Source organism: Leptonychotes weddellii, chromosome 3 (assembly GCF_054177405.1).
Source record: "Leptonychotes weddellii isolate Sample4059 chromosome 3, ASM5417740v2, whole genome shotgun sequence".
Classification (NCBI taxonomy): domain Eukaryota; kingdom Metazoa; phylum Chordata; class Mammalia; order Carnivora; family Phocidae; genus Leptonychotes; species Leptonychotes weddellii.
Genome location: NC_138371.1, coordinates 60582820 through 60598519, shown reverse-complemented (window position 1 = coordinate 60598519; position 15700 = coordinate 60582820). Strand labels below are relative to the sequence as shown.

The 15700-nt window shown below is 34.4% G+C and overlaps 1 protein-coding gene across 2 annotated transcripts in view; it reads right to left on the bottom strand.

The window, feature by feature from the left end:
* LOC102729343 (sodium channel protein type 3 subunit alpha) overlaps window positions 1-15700 on the bottom strand; it is a 112020-nt gene that overhangs the window by 58134 nt on the left and 38186 nt on the right. Inside the window, exons 5-11 of one of the 2 annotated variants that reach the window (XM_081814277.1) lie at window positions 14518-14607; window positions 10200-10328; window positions 9444-9535; window positions 8334-8606; window positions 8068-8131; window positions 2232-2373; window positions 916-1122 (exon numbers count right to left, since the gene is read on the bottom strand). In XM_081814277.1, coding sequence (XP_081670403.1) covers window positions 916-1122; window positions 2232-2373; window positions 8068-8131; window positions 8334-8606; window positions 9444-9535; window positions 10200-10328; window positions 14518-14607 — 997 coding nt within the window. Of the gene's footprint in view, window positions 1-915; window positions 1123-2231; window positions 2374-8067; window positions 8132-8333; window positions 8607-9443; window positions 9536-10199; window positions 10329-14517; window positions 14608-15700 lie in introns of those variants that run through there. The other variant, XM_081814276.1, reaches the window with a different exon arrangement.

The window sequence follows — 15700 nt, the reverse complement described above, 5'->3', positions numbered from 1 at the left end:
GACTAAAGGACCAGGATATATAAAGACTACTCGAAACTCAAGAAAACAAAATGGGCAAAAGATTTAAACATCCACTTCACAATAGAAGCTACACAGATAGAAAATAACATGAAAATATGCTCAACATCATTAGTCATTAAGAAAATGCAGAATAAAACAATGAGGTACCTAGTAGAATGGCTAATAAGACTGACCATACTGAGTACGGATAAAGATGTAGAGGAACTCTTATTACCATGAGTCAGATTTTACTGTCTTCCCATGATTTTCACCTTCAATTTATGTGTTTTTTTTTCCTTTTAAGCAAATACTGTTCTGTCTCTTCCCTCAAGACTTGAATGCCCCATTCACTATGCCTTGAGCTCAAATAGCCTTTCAATATTAATGAGAATTTAAAGTTGTCATCTAATGCAGATGCTTTCCTGATATCCCGATAGGGGCTGTAGCAGACACCTTTTATGCTATAGAAACCCCAAAGAATGGTTAAGAGTAGGTATACATAAAGTTTTCTTGTTAACATTTGAGATCAATTAACTTCAGAATAAAACCTTAAATGTTATAATTAGGGGCGAAAAATGAATAGTTGGAAATATCAGTTATGCATCTTTTCACATTAAACTGAATGTCAGATTCTCCCCTCAGGTTTCATGAGACACTTCCATAGTTTACCTTATCTTGAAAGTGTTTTCTACCCCAAAATAATTTGTTTATATATAATGTCAAAAAGTTCCTTTGATCTCGATTTCAGAAATAATTTTAGGTTTGAATAGCTTTCTCTTATTTCTAATGATAATGCCTGTATACCAAATGAAAAGCTGGTTTGACCTCTATGCTACAACAATATTCCTACTTAAAACTTACAATAATAATAACAGTAACAATAATAATAAAACTTTGCTTATTATCACTCAGTACCTGAGCTTCTTCCTGTTGCTTTTTAAGCTGTTCCAGCATTTGCTGAAATTCAGCCTCTTTCTGTTCTGCCTCTTCCAAGGTGGCCTGATTCTGTTCCTCATAGGCCATGGCCACCACAGCCAGGATCAAATTCACCAAATAGAAAGATCCCAAGAAAATCACCAGGACAAAAAATATCATGTATGTTTTTCCAGCAGCACGTAATGTCTAGGGGAAACAAAGGATAATTTCATCGGTATTTTATATAATGTCCCCAAATAAAGATTTGATTTCCATAATTAGGTAGTGAGGAGATGAATACTTTTTAGCATCCAGTGTATTTTGACCAAGATTTGTTTGCTGTTAAAATGAACACATGTGTAAGTGCATGCATACGTGTGCACACACACACAAATAACATTTAAATTAATCTGAGCCTTGACTGTAGTGTCATTTGATACAAACACACATTTCAAATTAGTATATATTGGATATATATACGAAACCCTACGAAAATCTTAGAGTCCACTATTAAACAAATAAGAACACTACCTTTAATTCCTTTCAATGGAGTTCTACTTCCATGGCGGCCTACACTACACCATCTAAAGATAACATCTTTCTTTCCTCCTTTTCTAGCCCCAATTAACCATGGGTTTAACTTGAAATTTTTTATGTAATTGATTTTTAAATATTTTCACATGTTCTTTTTATATCTACAATTAGATTATGAACTCAAAGCCATGAACATTCTTTCCATCTTCCATAGTTCCTAGCAGAATGTCCTTCATATAAGAAGTTTTTACTGTACATGTACTGACTGAATGAACAATTGGGATTCTAGGCATATTTGCTTTGTACTGGACCCTCCTCTGTATTCTAGAGTCTTACTAACAAGTATTGATACTTGTCAGTTCATTTATGTTCATAAAATTAAATCTCACACATGTTAATTTGAACCTTACTGCTGTGGTCTGAATGCTTGTGTCTCCCCAAAATTCCCCAGTTGAAAATCTAGTGCCCAGTGTGATAGTATTAGAAGATGGGGCCTTTGGGAGGTGATTAGATGGTGAAGGTGGAGCTGTCAGGAATGGGATTAATGCCTTATAAAAAGCACCTCCAGAGAGATCCCTAGCCCCTTCTATGCAGATGATGACACAGCAAGAAAATGCCAGCTTATGAACCAATAAGGGGCTTTTGCCAGAATGAAGCCATGCTGGCATCTTGATCTTAAACTTCCCAGTCTCCAGAACTATAAGCCATCCACTTCTGTAATTTATAAGCTATCCAGGCTGTGGTATATTGTTGTAGCAGCCCTAATGGATTAAGACACTTACCAACTGGTAAAGGTTCTCCCAGTAGTCTTGAGTCATGAGTCGAAATAGAGACAAGAAAGCCCAACTAAAGGTATCAAAGCTTGTGTATCCATAGTTGGGGTTTCGGCCAGCCTTCACACAGATGTATCCTTCTGGACACTGGCTATAAGAGAGAGAAATGGTGCTAGCGTCAGGTTGGCAATTATTACCATTTCAATTGATGTTGATTTATAGGAATTCTCAAAACCCAGGGTTGTTGTCTATGATGGATTTTCTTGCCTTCATTTCCAGAGCACTTTAGGTAATTGCTTACAGTGATACTGTTATTAGATGAAATTTATTAGGAAAACCAATAGAAAACTGGGATGCAAGGAGTCAGATTTGCAGACATTTAGAATGGCAAAGAGGCAGCAACCACACACTTTTGCCTCTGACTTCATCAGTGTCTTGCTCTTTACAAAGTGGCAAGAGTAAATAATTAAAAATGAAAGGCCAGAAAACAAAGGGTAGGGAACCACTTAATGAGCTACTTCAGTAGGCGCTTCTGTAGAACTTTATAAAATAAAGCTTATATTTTAGAATATTTGAGATTTACAGAAAAATTACAAAGAGGGCCCAGAATAAATGCCCTGTTTCCATGCTCACTTTCCTCTATTGTTAATATGTTAGTATGGTACATTTCAATCAATATTGATACATTATTATTAACCAAAGTCCATACTTCATTCAGATTTCCTCAGTTTTTCCTTAATATCCTTTTTTTTCATGTTCTTCAATTGTTCTTTTTTTTAAATTTTATCATGTTATGTTAATCACCATACATTATATCATTAGTTTTTGATGTAGTTTTCCATGATTCATTGTTTGCCTATAACACCCAGTGCTCCATTCAATACATGCCCTCTTTAATACTCATCACCAGGCTAACCCATTCCCCCAATCCCCTCCCCTCTAGAACCCTTTGTTTCTCAGAGTCTGTAGTCTCTCATGGTTCGTTTCCCCCTCCAATTCCCCCTGTTCATTTTTCCCTTCCTACTATCTTCTTTTTTTTAACATATAATGTATTATTTGTTTCAGAGGTACAGGTCTGTGATTCAACAGTCTTACACAATTCACAGCTCTCACCATAGCACATACCCTCCCCAGTATCTATCACCCAGCCACCCCATCCCTCCTACCACTCCAGCAACCCCTAATATCCTTTTTATGTTTCAGGATCCCATTCAGGATACTATATTACATTTAGTCACCATGTCACTTTAGGATCCTCCTGATAAAGTTTCTTAGACTTTCCTTGTTTTTGATTATCTTGATAGTTTTAGGAATACTTTCAGGTATTTTGAAGAATGTCTTTCAATTGGAATTTGTCTGACATTTTTCTCATGATTAGATTGGGGATGGATTTTTGGGGAGGTAAAATATCATTATTGTCACATCATATCAAGGGTACATATGATCAATATGACTTATCACTGTTGATACCAACTTTTGTCACCTGATTGGAGGTAATGTTTGTCAGGTTTCTTCACTGTACATTTACTCTTTCTTTTTTTTTCCCATACTGCATTCTTTGGATAAAAGTCACTATGTGCAGCCCACACATTAGGATCCACCTTCTTAAGAGTAGAACATTTACAGAGATTATTTGGAATTCTTTTGCATGGGGGATTTATCTATTATATCTCATTTATTTATTTATCTATTTCCTTTTCAATTATTTCTTTATATGAGTAGGTACTCATGATATTCATTTCATACTTTGAGTTCTAATTTAATTGTTTTATTTATTTTGTTGCTTAAATTGTTCCAGTGTTAGCCATTGGGAGCTTTTCCATTGACTCCTGTATCTCTTTGATATAACCCTATGGTTCTGTGTGTTCTGTTTTTGTTTGTTTTTTAGCACTTTCTTACTTTGTGGCACTACAAGATGCTTCAGACTCATCTTTTATATTTCCTGCTCTAGAATCGGCGATTTCTCCAAGAAGTCCTTGTTCTTTTATTGGAGAACAGTATTAGAACCCAGGACAAGTGTGTGTGTGTTTGTGTGTGTGTGTGTGTATACACATATATCTCCTTGCTTTGTCGACTGAGGACCTAGAAGCAATGACACTGCCTTAGCAATAAACATAGCACCCAGATCTGGCTTCTAATAACACATATGTGTATATGTATATGTAAACATCTGTGCCTCTATTAAGCTAAACAGGAGGTCATACTGTTTCCAACCCTATTTCATCACCTCATGATATCATTCTAGACTCCTACCTTTGCGTATCTATAACTTCTCATTCCAAAAGTGGCTGGCTTCTATCATCTACTATCTATATGCTTAATTGTTCAATACTAGTATACATGGATAGTTGTTTCAGGATTGCTAATCCATACTAGCATGGGAAACAACTTTATCAACTAGAGTACAGTTTTTTTTTTTTTTTTTTTTTGCCTTTGCCTTGCACACTCCACTTCCAAAGTTGTTTAGATCAACACCTATTCTCCTACTCTTTCAGTGAGGTTATTTTATACATTATAAATATATTTGTATCCCTTTGTTACATTCTGTTTTTCAGCCGGGGATACCCCAACCATACAAATGCTTCTTTTTATTTGCATACACTTAACTCTTTGTGCTGTTAAGTTCTATGAGTTTTGACAAATGCTTAATGCTCACCATTACAGAATCATACAGAAGTTTTTCCACTCTAAAGAATCCCCCATGCGTCACCCAGTCAACCCCCTACCCTGAACCCTTGAAAAACACTGATTTTTTTTATCATTTCTATTGTTTATCTTTTTTAGAATGTCATGTAATTCGAATCAAACAAATATAGGTTTTTCAGATGGGCTTCTTTTCATGTATTAATATGTATTTAAGGTTCATCAATGTCTTTTTGTGCTTGATAGCTCATTTTCTTTCTTTTTTTAAAAAAGATTTTATTTCTTTATTTATTTGTCAGAGAAAGAGAGCACAAGCATGGGGAGCGGCCGGCAGAGGGAGAAGCAGGCTCCCTGCCGAGCAGGGAGCCCGATGTGGGACTTGATTCCAGGACCCCGGGATCATGACCTGAGCGGAAGGCAGATGCTTAACCAACTGAGCCACCCATGTGTCCCTCATTTTCTTTTTATCACTGAATAATATCCATTCACTGGATGAATACATCACAGTTATCCATTCACCTTTTGTGGGACATCTTGGTTGTTTCCAGTTTCTTGTGATTATGAATACAACTGTTATAAATACTCACATGCATGTTCAAGTTAATTGGCCAAATATCTAGTAGGGAAATTGCTTGATCATATGGTTAGACTGTGTTTATTTTGTAAGAAACTGCCAAATTGTCTTACAAAATTGTTGCACTATTTTGCATTCCCTCCAACAATGAATGAGAATTCCTGTTGTTCTGTATCCTCACCAGCAGTTGGTATTACCAGTTTTTTTGGATTTTAGCCATTCTAATAGGTATATAGTAGTAACTCATTGCTGTTTTAATTTTCAATTCCCTAATGACAAATGATGTTTAGCATCTTTATATATCCTTATTAGCCATCTGTATATATTCTTTTGTAGGGTGTCCAGATTTTTGCCTATTTTTAAATTGAGCTATTTGTTTTCTTTTTGTTGAGTTTTAAGAGTGCTTTGTATAGTTTGGTTACAAGTCTTCTTTTCAGATAAATATTTTGCAAGCATTTTCTCCCAATTATGGCTTATTTTTTCATTCCCTTTATAGTGTCTCTGCAAAGCAGAAGTTTTTAATTTTAATTAAGATTTTTTCTTTCCTGGATTGGGTTATTGGTGTTTAAAACTTATCACTAAATCTGAGGATATGTAAATTATATTCTCTGCTTTCTTAAAGAAGTTTTATGGTTTTGTATTTTACATTTAGGTCTATGGTTGATTTTTTTTTTCCGGTGGTTTTTATTTATTTATTTATTTATTTTTATTATGTTATGTTAATCACCGTACATTACATCATTAGTTTTTGATGTAGTGTTCCACGATTCATTGTTTGCGTATAACACCCAGTGCTCCATGCAGAACATGCCCTCTTTAATACCCATCACCAGGCTAACCCATCCCTCCACCCCCCTCCCCTCTAGAACCCTCAGTTTGTTTCTCAGAGTCCATAGTCTCTCATGGTTCGTCTCCCCCTCCGATTTCCCCCCCTTCATTCTTCCCCTCCTGCTATCTTCTTCTTCTTCTTCTTCTTTTTAAAACATATAATGTATTATTTGTTTCAGAGGTACAGGTCTGTGATTCAGCAGTCTTACACAATTCACAGCGCTCACCATAGCACATACCCTCCCCAATGTCTATCACCCAGCCACGATTTTGAGTTAGTTCTTGTGTAAGGCGTGAGATCTGTATCTAGGTTCATTTCTTTGCATATGGATTTCCAATTGCTTCAGCCCGATTTGTTCAAAAAACTTTCCTGTCGCCATTGAATTGAATTTTCCTCTGTCAAAAATTAGTTGATTACATTTGTGTAGGTCTATATTTTTTGGGGGGAGGTGTCTGTTCTGTTTCATTGATACTATTTATCTATTCCTTCCCCAGTACCATACTGTCTTCATTACTGTATTCTCTTAGGAAGTCTTGAAGTTAGGTAGTTTCTTTAGAATTTTATTTGATATTTAACAAGAGTGGCCATCAATTTTACCATGTAAATCACCTAACCCATACTAAGTACTCAATAAAGAGAAGTGATTCTTATGGTTTAATAGTGATAAAGTATTCATCATCCAGCCTTATCCAAAATTTTATCTAGGCCTTTACATTAATCATAATAATAAAAATAATACCTAAAATGCAGTAAACACTTATGATGGACCAGGTGCTAAATCAAGGGCTTTATGTGTATTAAGTAATTAATCACCAAAACAACCCTAAGAGACAATATTACTCTCCACATTTTAGAAATAAATAAAATCAGATACAGAGAGCTTAGAACACTTTTCCAAAGTCAGAGTTTGTAAATGGTGGAGTTAGGGTTTGAATCCAAATACATATGAACTCTAGAATTCATGCTCTTATTCACTATATTCTCCTAACAAAGGTTAGGAAAAATATCAGGAAAATAATACCCCAAACACCATATCCAGACTGTTATACATTTTCAATAATACTACATCTTTATGGCCACATGAATTTCCCATTTTCTAGGATGACTCAAAATACTTCTGTGTAAATTCTGTGGTTTAAGAGTCACTAACTGTTGCCATCCTTGGCTTCTAAAAAATTACTCTACACCCTGACCTAAAATTAATTTAAAATACTCTTGGGAAAATATGTTAAGTATGAGTGACCAGCAGGATGACTAAGATATTAAAGTGTCTCTTATTGTAGAATGTGACCAAAAAGAACTATTAGGCATGTAGACCTAGACATGCCTTTGACATATATCTGTCCCTTGACTCTTTTGCACACTGGGTTTTCATGCTATTTCAAGAATACCTAACTCTCTCAAAGCAGTTTCCCAACTGCTGAAGATCATGTTCTATTCTGGATCTTTTCCAGCCACAGCAAAACTTATCACATCAACACATACCCCCGTCAATCAAATGTTCCCTGTATTTATTAAACAGCTCTGATGGGTTTACAAAAAACACAGACTATGGGTCTTCACGCTTGGGGGTTATAATCAGGTATATCTTAACTATGGAAATCTGGAGAAAAGGTCTTCACCCAGAGGGGTGATTTTAATGACCCTGAGTTTAGAAGTGATAACAGTCCTCTAACACAGAGAAGGTACTTACTAGGTAGGTAGCATCACTATTATATACATGTAAGAATACCCTTGTATTTTTTTCCTATCTGCTTTTTCCCAAACTGTTCTAGATTTTTTAAAATTGTGTTTCTTACCCTGCATCTGAGCCATTTCCACAGAGTAGAGGGTCCTTTTGTCCATCCAAAACATAAAAGTGACCTGTTAATATAAAGAATAAACTATTTCATTTCATATCTATCCTACTGACATTGGGAATAAATGAGAGTTTGACTGTCTCAGTTACTTCCAAAGTGGACACAATGAGGTATATTTACAAAAATGGTTTCAAGCCCACAGCCTCAACTATTTATAGTTGAAAATTCAGCAACACTAAGGTTAACAATGTAGCAATATTTCTTACTGTCGTCTTCAATATAATCCTTCCAGTTAAATGTACTCATTGTTACATTAACAAATATCCCATTTGAATCCATTGTGCCATTAAAGTAGGATGTGGTGTTGGTTTCAAAAGCAGAATCGCTTGGGGGCCATTGCAAGCATTTATTCCGCAGGTTGCCCATGAACAGCTGCAGACCAATTAGAGCAAACACGCTCAGACAGAACACAGTCAAGATCATGACATCAGAAAGCTTCTTCACGGACTGGATTAGGGCCCCTACAATGGTCTTTAAACCTGAGGAGAGACAGCAATAGGTCATCCAAGGATGAGTGTCATAATCCGTAATGTCTTCTTAGTCACACACATTCTCTTTTCCCATAAATGGTTGCCTGGCTATTTAGACACAAAGCTTTATGGATAGCCAGATGGTTTGGGAAATGGATGAAAAGCAGATTTTATTTATGAATAGTATGCTTTCTGGAGGTTTAAAATGAAAGTGTAAATATCTAGGCAGGAAGCTTTTTTTGTGTGTGGTTTTATGTGTTGTCATGAACATCTAAAGAAGAACTTGCAGTTATTTTTCATTTCAGATTGTGTTTCATGAGGCATCTCCCTCCAACCCATTCTTTACACCAGCCTCTAAGTAGCAATAATTCAGAGGAGAAAAGAATTTTAAAATATTAAATATCCTATGCCATGCTGTTCAAGAATAATCTTTTCTCCTTTATAAAAGGAGATCTATTTTCATAATAGATCTGCAGTGAATGGGAAACCCAAGTAAGTTAGTAAAGGCATGGTAGTAAAGCTTTTTCCAGATTGTAAAGGAGAAGACTTTACATCATAAATGCAAAAAGAGAGAGAAAGCATGAGAGAGAGAGTGCACACACGTGCACAAAACTAGTATTTTTATAGACAACTCATGCAATTCTCTGTTAAACTCAAAGGCTGACTTTATAAATAAGCATGTAATTTCTAAACTTTTAGGCACTGAACTGCTTTGAAACATCATTTGGCATTCTTGAAGTTGACAAACAAGAATAATAAACAAGTCTAATGACCTAAGTGTGATTTCAACCTAAATATTATTACAGTGTATTTAAATTCAGCCCCAGTGTTTAACCTAGCTCTCACCTGGAATGACTGAAATTGTTTTCAGTGCTCGGAGAACTCTGAATGTTCTCAGTGCTGAGACATTGCCCAGGTCCACAAACTCTGTCACGTATCTGTAATAGGGAGTTCACACACAACACAATAATACACAAGAAAAGTTGGAGATACAAGGAGCCTATCATCTTACACCAGTTTCTTACCTGGAATTACAGAAATAGTTTTCAGAGCTCTCAAGACTCTGAAAATTCGAAGGGCTGAAACATTGCCTAGGCTTACAAATTCTGTTACATACCTGTAGAATTAAATCAGAGTTACTGATAGTTTTGGCAAAGTTTATACTAAATAAAGAATGAAAGTTGGGTTTGGCGTATAGAGCCCCTTGAGTTTAACAAATGGAATTGCTACAGACCTCAGGATGCCATATGTTGAAAACTGCTTTTAAGGAATAAAATTTTGTTGCCTTATTTCAATGTAATTTTCACTAATATGAACAAGGTTGTAAGAAATCAAAGTACAGTTGGAGGTATTATGCTCGATGAATAACTTCATTTTGATGAAATGGAAGGCTATATGACATGAGAGTAATTGTTTAGTGCTCACTTACCAGATAGATTTACCTTACTATATGTATTGTAATGTGTATTCTCAAAATATATGAGACATATGGTTAATTTGGCTAATAAGCAAACTCTGCATTTAAAATATGTCACAACCACCTGGTTTGTGCTACAACTATTTTCATTCCTTTGAGCTTAACAACTTTTCAAAAATACTCACGCCATCACAATGACACTGAAATCCAGCCAGTTCCATGGATCACGAAGGAATGTAAAATCTTCTAAGCAAAACCCTCTTGCCAAGATTTTTATAAGTGACTCAAAGGTGTAGATTCCAGTGAATGTGTACCTAGGAAAAGCATCCAAATAAAAATTAACATTTTCGTTTGAGCTGTTAATATACATAGTTTCATATATGGCAAATCTTATCCTTCTGTGGTTTTTTAATTTGCTAAAATCTTATTTCATATTTCCATTTACAAAGACTTGACTAGTCTAATTAATCTTATAAGCCTAAATAAAGGGTTAAACTGAAAAGATAGTATCTTCCCCAAAGAATCTGATCTTGTTTAACTATTTAGACTTTAGAGTAATAGTTTCATGTGTTTTATGGATAATGATCAAGCTTGACCCTCTAGAGCAACACTGTTTGATTAAAATATAATACAAGCTAAATATGCAGTTTTCAAATTTTCAGTAGCCAAATAAAAAATGGAAAACAAGTTAATTTAATTTTCACATTATATTTTATTTAAACCAATGTATCGAAAATATTATTTCAACAACTAAGACTAGCCAAATTTCAGGTTTCACATGTGGCTAGTGTCTCCCTTATTAGACAATATAGCTCTAGAGGTAAAATTTCTTGGATTTATTTATTTATAATAAAATATTTCATTCAAATTTATTAATGATTAGAATTATTTTTAGGAATATTTCCCATGTCTAATCTAGAAAATATGCTTCCCCTTTTTATCTTTAAGAATCAGGCATAGAGTTTTAAAACTGCTTATCTCATATATATCTACACAAGAAAAATTATAATTTATTAGTATTTTATGTGTGTGCATTCACACAATTACCAAAACTCAGAGCGAAACCAAATTTCTGATTCTTACCTGCATCAGCTACCATTTCTGTACAATTGAGCCAAATCATTTAAACATGCTTACATTCAAGTTTCAACCTCCAAAATGGTGAAAAGCTTTTCCATTTACTTTTTGATATATAGTGCATTTCTAGCCCTCTCTCCTTTGAGTGTTGACAATATTATTTCTGTTTCTTCCAAAAATAGTTGAGAAAGAGTACTTGTTTTTCAACATTGTGTTCTTTTAAAAAGTGCAATTTAAGATTATCCTTCAGATTATTTCACCCAGGCCACAAAGATTTGATTTACTCATATTAAAATTAATTATATTTCCCACCTACTAGTATTTTATATGTGAATAAAGTTAGGAGAGTTATTTCTGCATTGTTTTCTGCAGAAATTTCTCTCATATGAGGGAACAAAGAAATAAGAAAATCTATGCAGCAATCTTCACATCAAGTTCTCGGCCTTTTGGCTAAGATCAAGTGAAGTTTTCCTAAGAACATTCCTCCTCCTTTTTAAAATAATTCAGTTGATTTTTTGAGAAATATAATTGCTATCTTTACTTATTATGAAGTAGCTGACCTCTTTAGGAAAAGATATAATTTACAATGCCAAGCTTTATTTACTTGTGTTTTAGTGTGGACCTTTGCACATTACACATAATCACCATGACATTTCTGTTCGGAACTAGCTACCTTGTGAAAAGCCATAAGAGACAGCTCAATGTACGTTTTATTTATCACATTAATGGTTAATTCCCTATGGTCTATGCTTAGGCAATTCTGAGTTAGCTAAGATTAAAGTCCCTACTCCTATCCCTGTTTTTGTTGATAGCTATCCAAGGAAGAGTGTCCTGGAGCTTAACATGTGAGACAGAGCTTTGCCCAGGACAGGTGTTCAGAAGTGCCTATTAGCAAACTAGATTGAACAGGTAAGTGAGAATCAAGGGGAACTTGATCTTTCTTAGCTCTGCCCCACTAGGCCCCTAATCATACTTTTGATTCTGTCCATGTCACCCACGTTTTTTTTCCTATAATTATGATGTCTATAGATCTGCCTGCCTTTCATAATATGACCCTCATTATACCATATGGTCCTCAGCCTATTCTGTGCATATCACCTCTTTGTACCAAGACTGTTTATGCTATCAATGACCTGTTTTCATGTCAGAACTGAATTCTTTTTTCTTTGCACTCTTGTTTATTTGGTTTGGGTTGTTGGCTGTAACCACTAATTTTGCTTGTTTTCCTGCCACTTTGCTGTCAAGTGATAAATGATCCTGATAAATGATCGGGAAACCTGTGCAAAGTTTTCCCACTGAATGAAGTCAAAAACCTTTTGTAGGGGTAAGAACATTTTCATAATGGATGTAGTTATCTCTAAAAATGACTTTAAAAAGAGAGACCTGCTGGGGGGGCCTGGGTGGCTCAGTTAAGCATCCATCTCTTGATTTCGGCTCAGGCCATGATCTCAGTATCGTGAGATTAAGCCCCACGTTGGGCTTTGTGCTGGATGTGGAGCCTGCTTAAGATTCTCTCTTCTTTGCCCACCCCCCCAACTCTCTCTCTCTCTATCTCTAAGAAAGGAGAGAGACCTGCATATTCAAGTAATAATATGCAAACGTCCTCTTTACCTATCTTTTAATAATGTTATACAAATGATATTTGTATATGGTTAAATGCTGCAGTAATTTCTTCTAGGAAGAGTACATATAGAATGGTTTTATATGTCAATTTGTTAATCCACAAATCATAAATGATAACTAAGAATTCTGTTAAATTGCTTGCCTCAACATAAGAACTAGATTCTCTACTAAAATGATTTCTAAGGAGCATTTCCCAGCTACTATAAAAAAAAAATCTTTAATGTGTTAAACTGACAAATGATGGCTTAGGATAGTGCATTAAATCCTCATAGAAGCCTATAAAAACAGAAATAGAAGTGGCAATATTTGTCATAACTTATCTCCTATTGGATATTACTTTTAAAAAATATGACAATAAAAAGAACATACTAGAAACTTTTTTTTCAGTAAACTTTATCATTGTATTATACAATACATAAATAGCTTACATAACCTAAACACCTTCTGTTTCACTAAGTAGTTTCTTTGTCATGAATAACCATATGTGACTGATAACTTAAGGAATAGTGTTGTTATAATGCAGAAATTATGTTACTTAATGCAAAAATTTCCCCAGAACATTAATGTTTTGAATCAATTAGTGGCATCTTTTTCCTCACGCTTAAGTAAAACATTCTTAGCGTTAAAGGAAGACCTTAGTGATAATGAAGAGAATTGACATATAAGAGCCTTTTTTAGTGGAAGCAGGAGCTAGTTTAACATGCCCAAGAACTATTGTGCTTAGACTGTTTCCTTTGTATTAAAATAATAAATAAGTGTATTATTTTGATGACATGATAGAAATGTCCCCAGATCTTCATCTTAAGCGAGAAAGGACAAGCAAGGCCTGGAGTCTGAGACTCCAAAGGAGTCTCTGGCTGTGATTTTAGGTACAAATGTCTGTAGAGCTTTAACTAGGCCAGTATCTTTTTATTGGGATTGTTACGGTTTTTATTAGTGTTCTGATTACAAAGTTTCATACGTTTTGAGTGATCTGCTCTTAATCATGTTTTCCCCTTAAGCCCTGTTATTTTTTGAGCTATGATTTTGTAGAGAGGTTTTATTTCTTTTACAGAACACATCTGTTGTGTTTTAGCACACATGCTGTGTCTAAATAAACTACATATCTAAATATAACTAAATATCTAAGTTACTTAAACACCTAAATGTGTTTTCCTGAATATAATGATATAACATATAACCAAAATACCTAATATAATAATATTGTGCTAAACACCTAAATCTGTTTTATGAGAATATAACAATAATGGTAATATACTAGAATAAAATAATTTTATTCATCACATTACTCAAATGGTCATTGCTTTTTTGTTTTTTTTTTAAGATTTATTTATTTATTTGAGAGAGAGAGAATCCTCAAGCAGACTTCTTGCTGAGCTCAGAGCATAGGCTCCCTGAGATCATGACCTGAGACGAAGTCAAGAGCCAGGTGCTTAACCAACTAAGCCACCCAGGTGCACAAAATGGTCATTGTTTTTTTTTTTATCTAAAATGCATAACTATGATTGAATCTTAACTTTTATGCTAAATGATTGGTTTAGTTTACCAGCTAGTGTATATACTATTTATAACCTTTCTTAAACAGATACTATCATGAATTTGTTGGAAAGAATACTTACCTCATAGAAGAGAAACTCCCCCAAAGAACTTCCCTTATCTTCTTTCATGTTATGGAAATAACTTTTTCTTAGAAGTTTTTAGCCTGACTCCAAAAAGTATAAAACTTGTCAGACCATAACCATAAGGCGATTGCTAGAGAATTTGAGTGTGCATTTCTCATTCAAAGAAGTCATTCCTACTTACTCTACATTCTTCGTCCAGTCTGGAGGGTTACTCAAGGTCATAAATACGCAGTTGGTCAAAATAGTGCACATGATAAGCATGCTGAATAAAGTAGATTATAGTTAAGGAATAAATGCTAGTATATTATCATGGCCATTTACAAACAATCCAATGCCAAAAAATAATAATAATAATAATCAAAGTTACCTGTGAAATTTGTCTTACTTACTTGTTTTAAAACAATGGGAAAAGTAATAAGAAACTTCAAAGCCTGTCATATGTTCTTGGTCTGCTCTTTTTCATTTTACATGAAATGTAAAATTTCACAGAACTGAATTTAATGGAAAGGGATCTCTATTTTAAGCAGTGGGAATTTTGCATTCCAATCAGTTATGTGAAATAACACTGCAAGGGGAAATGACCATTCTTTAGTAAGTTCACAATATAAGTGTAAATTGTAAAAAATATAAATGTAATTATATCTGAAGTTGTACTTCAGATATGATTTAAAATCAGCATTGGCTGACAAAACGTTAATGAATACAATTTAAAAACCCTGAGAATGTATACCCCAGTATATTTAAGGATTACATTGACTGAGAATTCTACTGTAATTAGGTACTCTTAATAGTCTTATTGTGATGTGACTCATTCTTTTAGTGTTGATAAAAGAAGAGTAAAGGGAGAGAGAATTTTTTGCTGATAAGTTAATATTGTTTTCTAACTTTTTATTTTTACTTTAGACTGTGGGGGAACTTAGTGGGCCATCTAGATATCCTTCTGTACCTAGTCCACACCATACCTAACATATAAATGCTATTTTGTAAACTTCCTGAGAATTTGCCGTAATTAAGTTCTCTTAGGATCTCAATCAGACTTCATTCTAAGGAAGATTATGATTATTTTGGGGTGAATCTTTTATTTAAAATTATAAATGTTTGCTAATATCAAACCATAGAATGAAAAGAATTCAAATGAACCTCAAAAAGTTCAGTGCTATTTGCTGTATCTCTAGATTAACCAGTCTTTTTTCTCTCTTTTAGTTTTTATAAGGCTTTAAAAAAAATTTTTTTATTGTTATGTTAATCACCATACATTACATCATAAGTTTTTGATGTAGTGTTTCATGATTCATTGTGCATAACACCCAGTGCTCCATGCAGAACGTGCCCTCTTTAATACCCCTCACCAGGCTAACCCATCC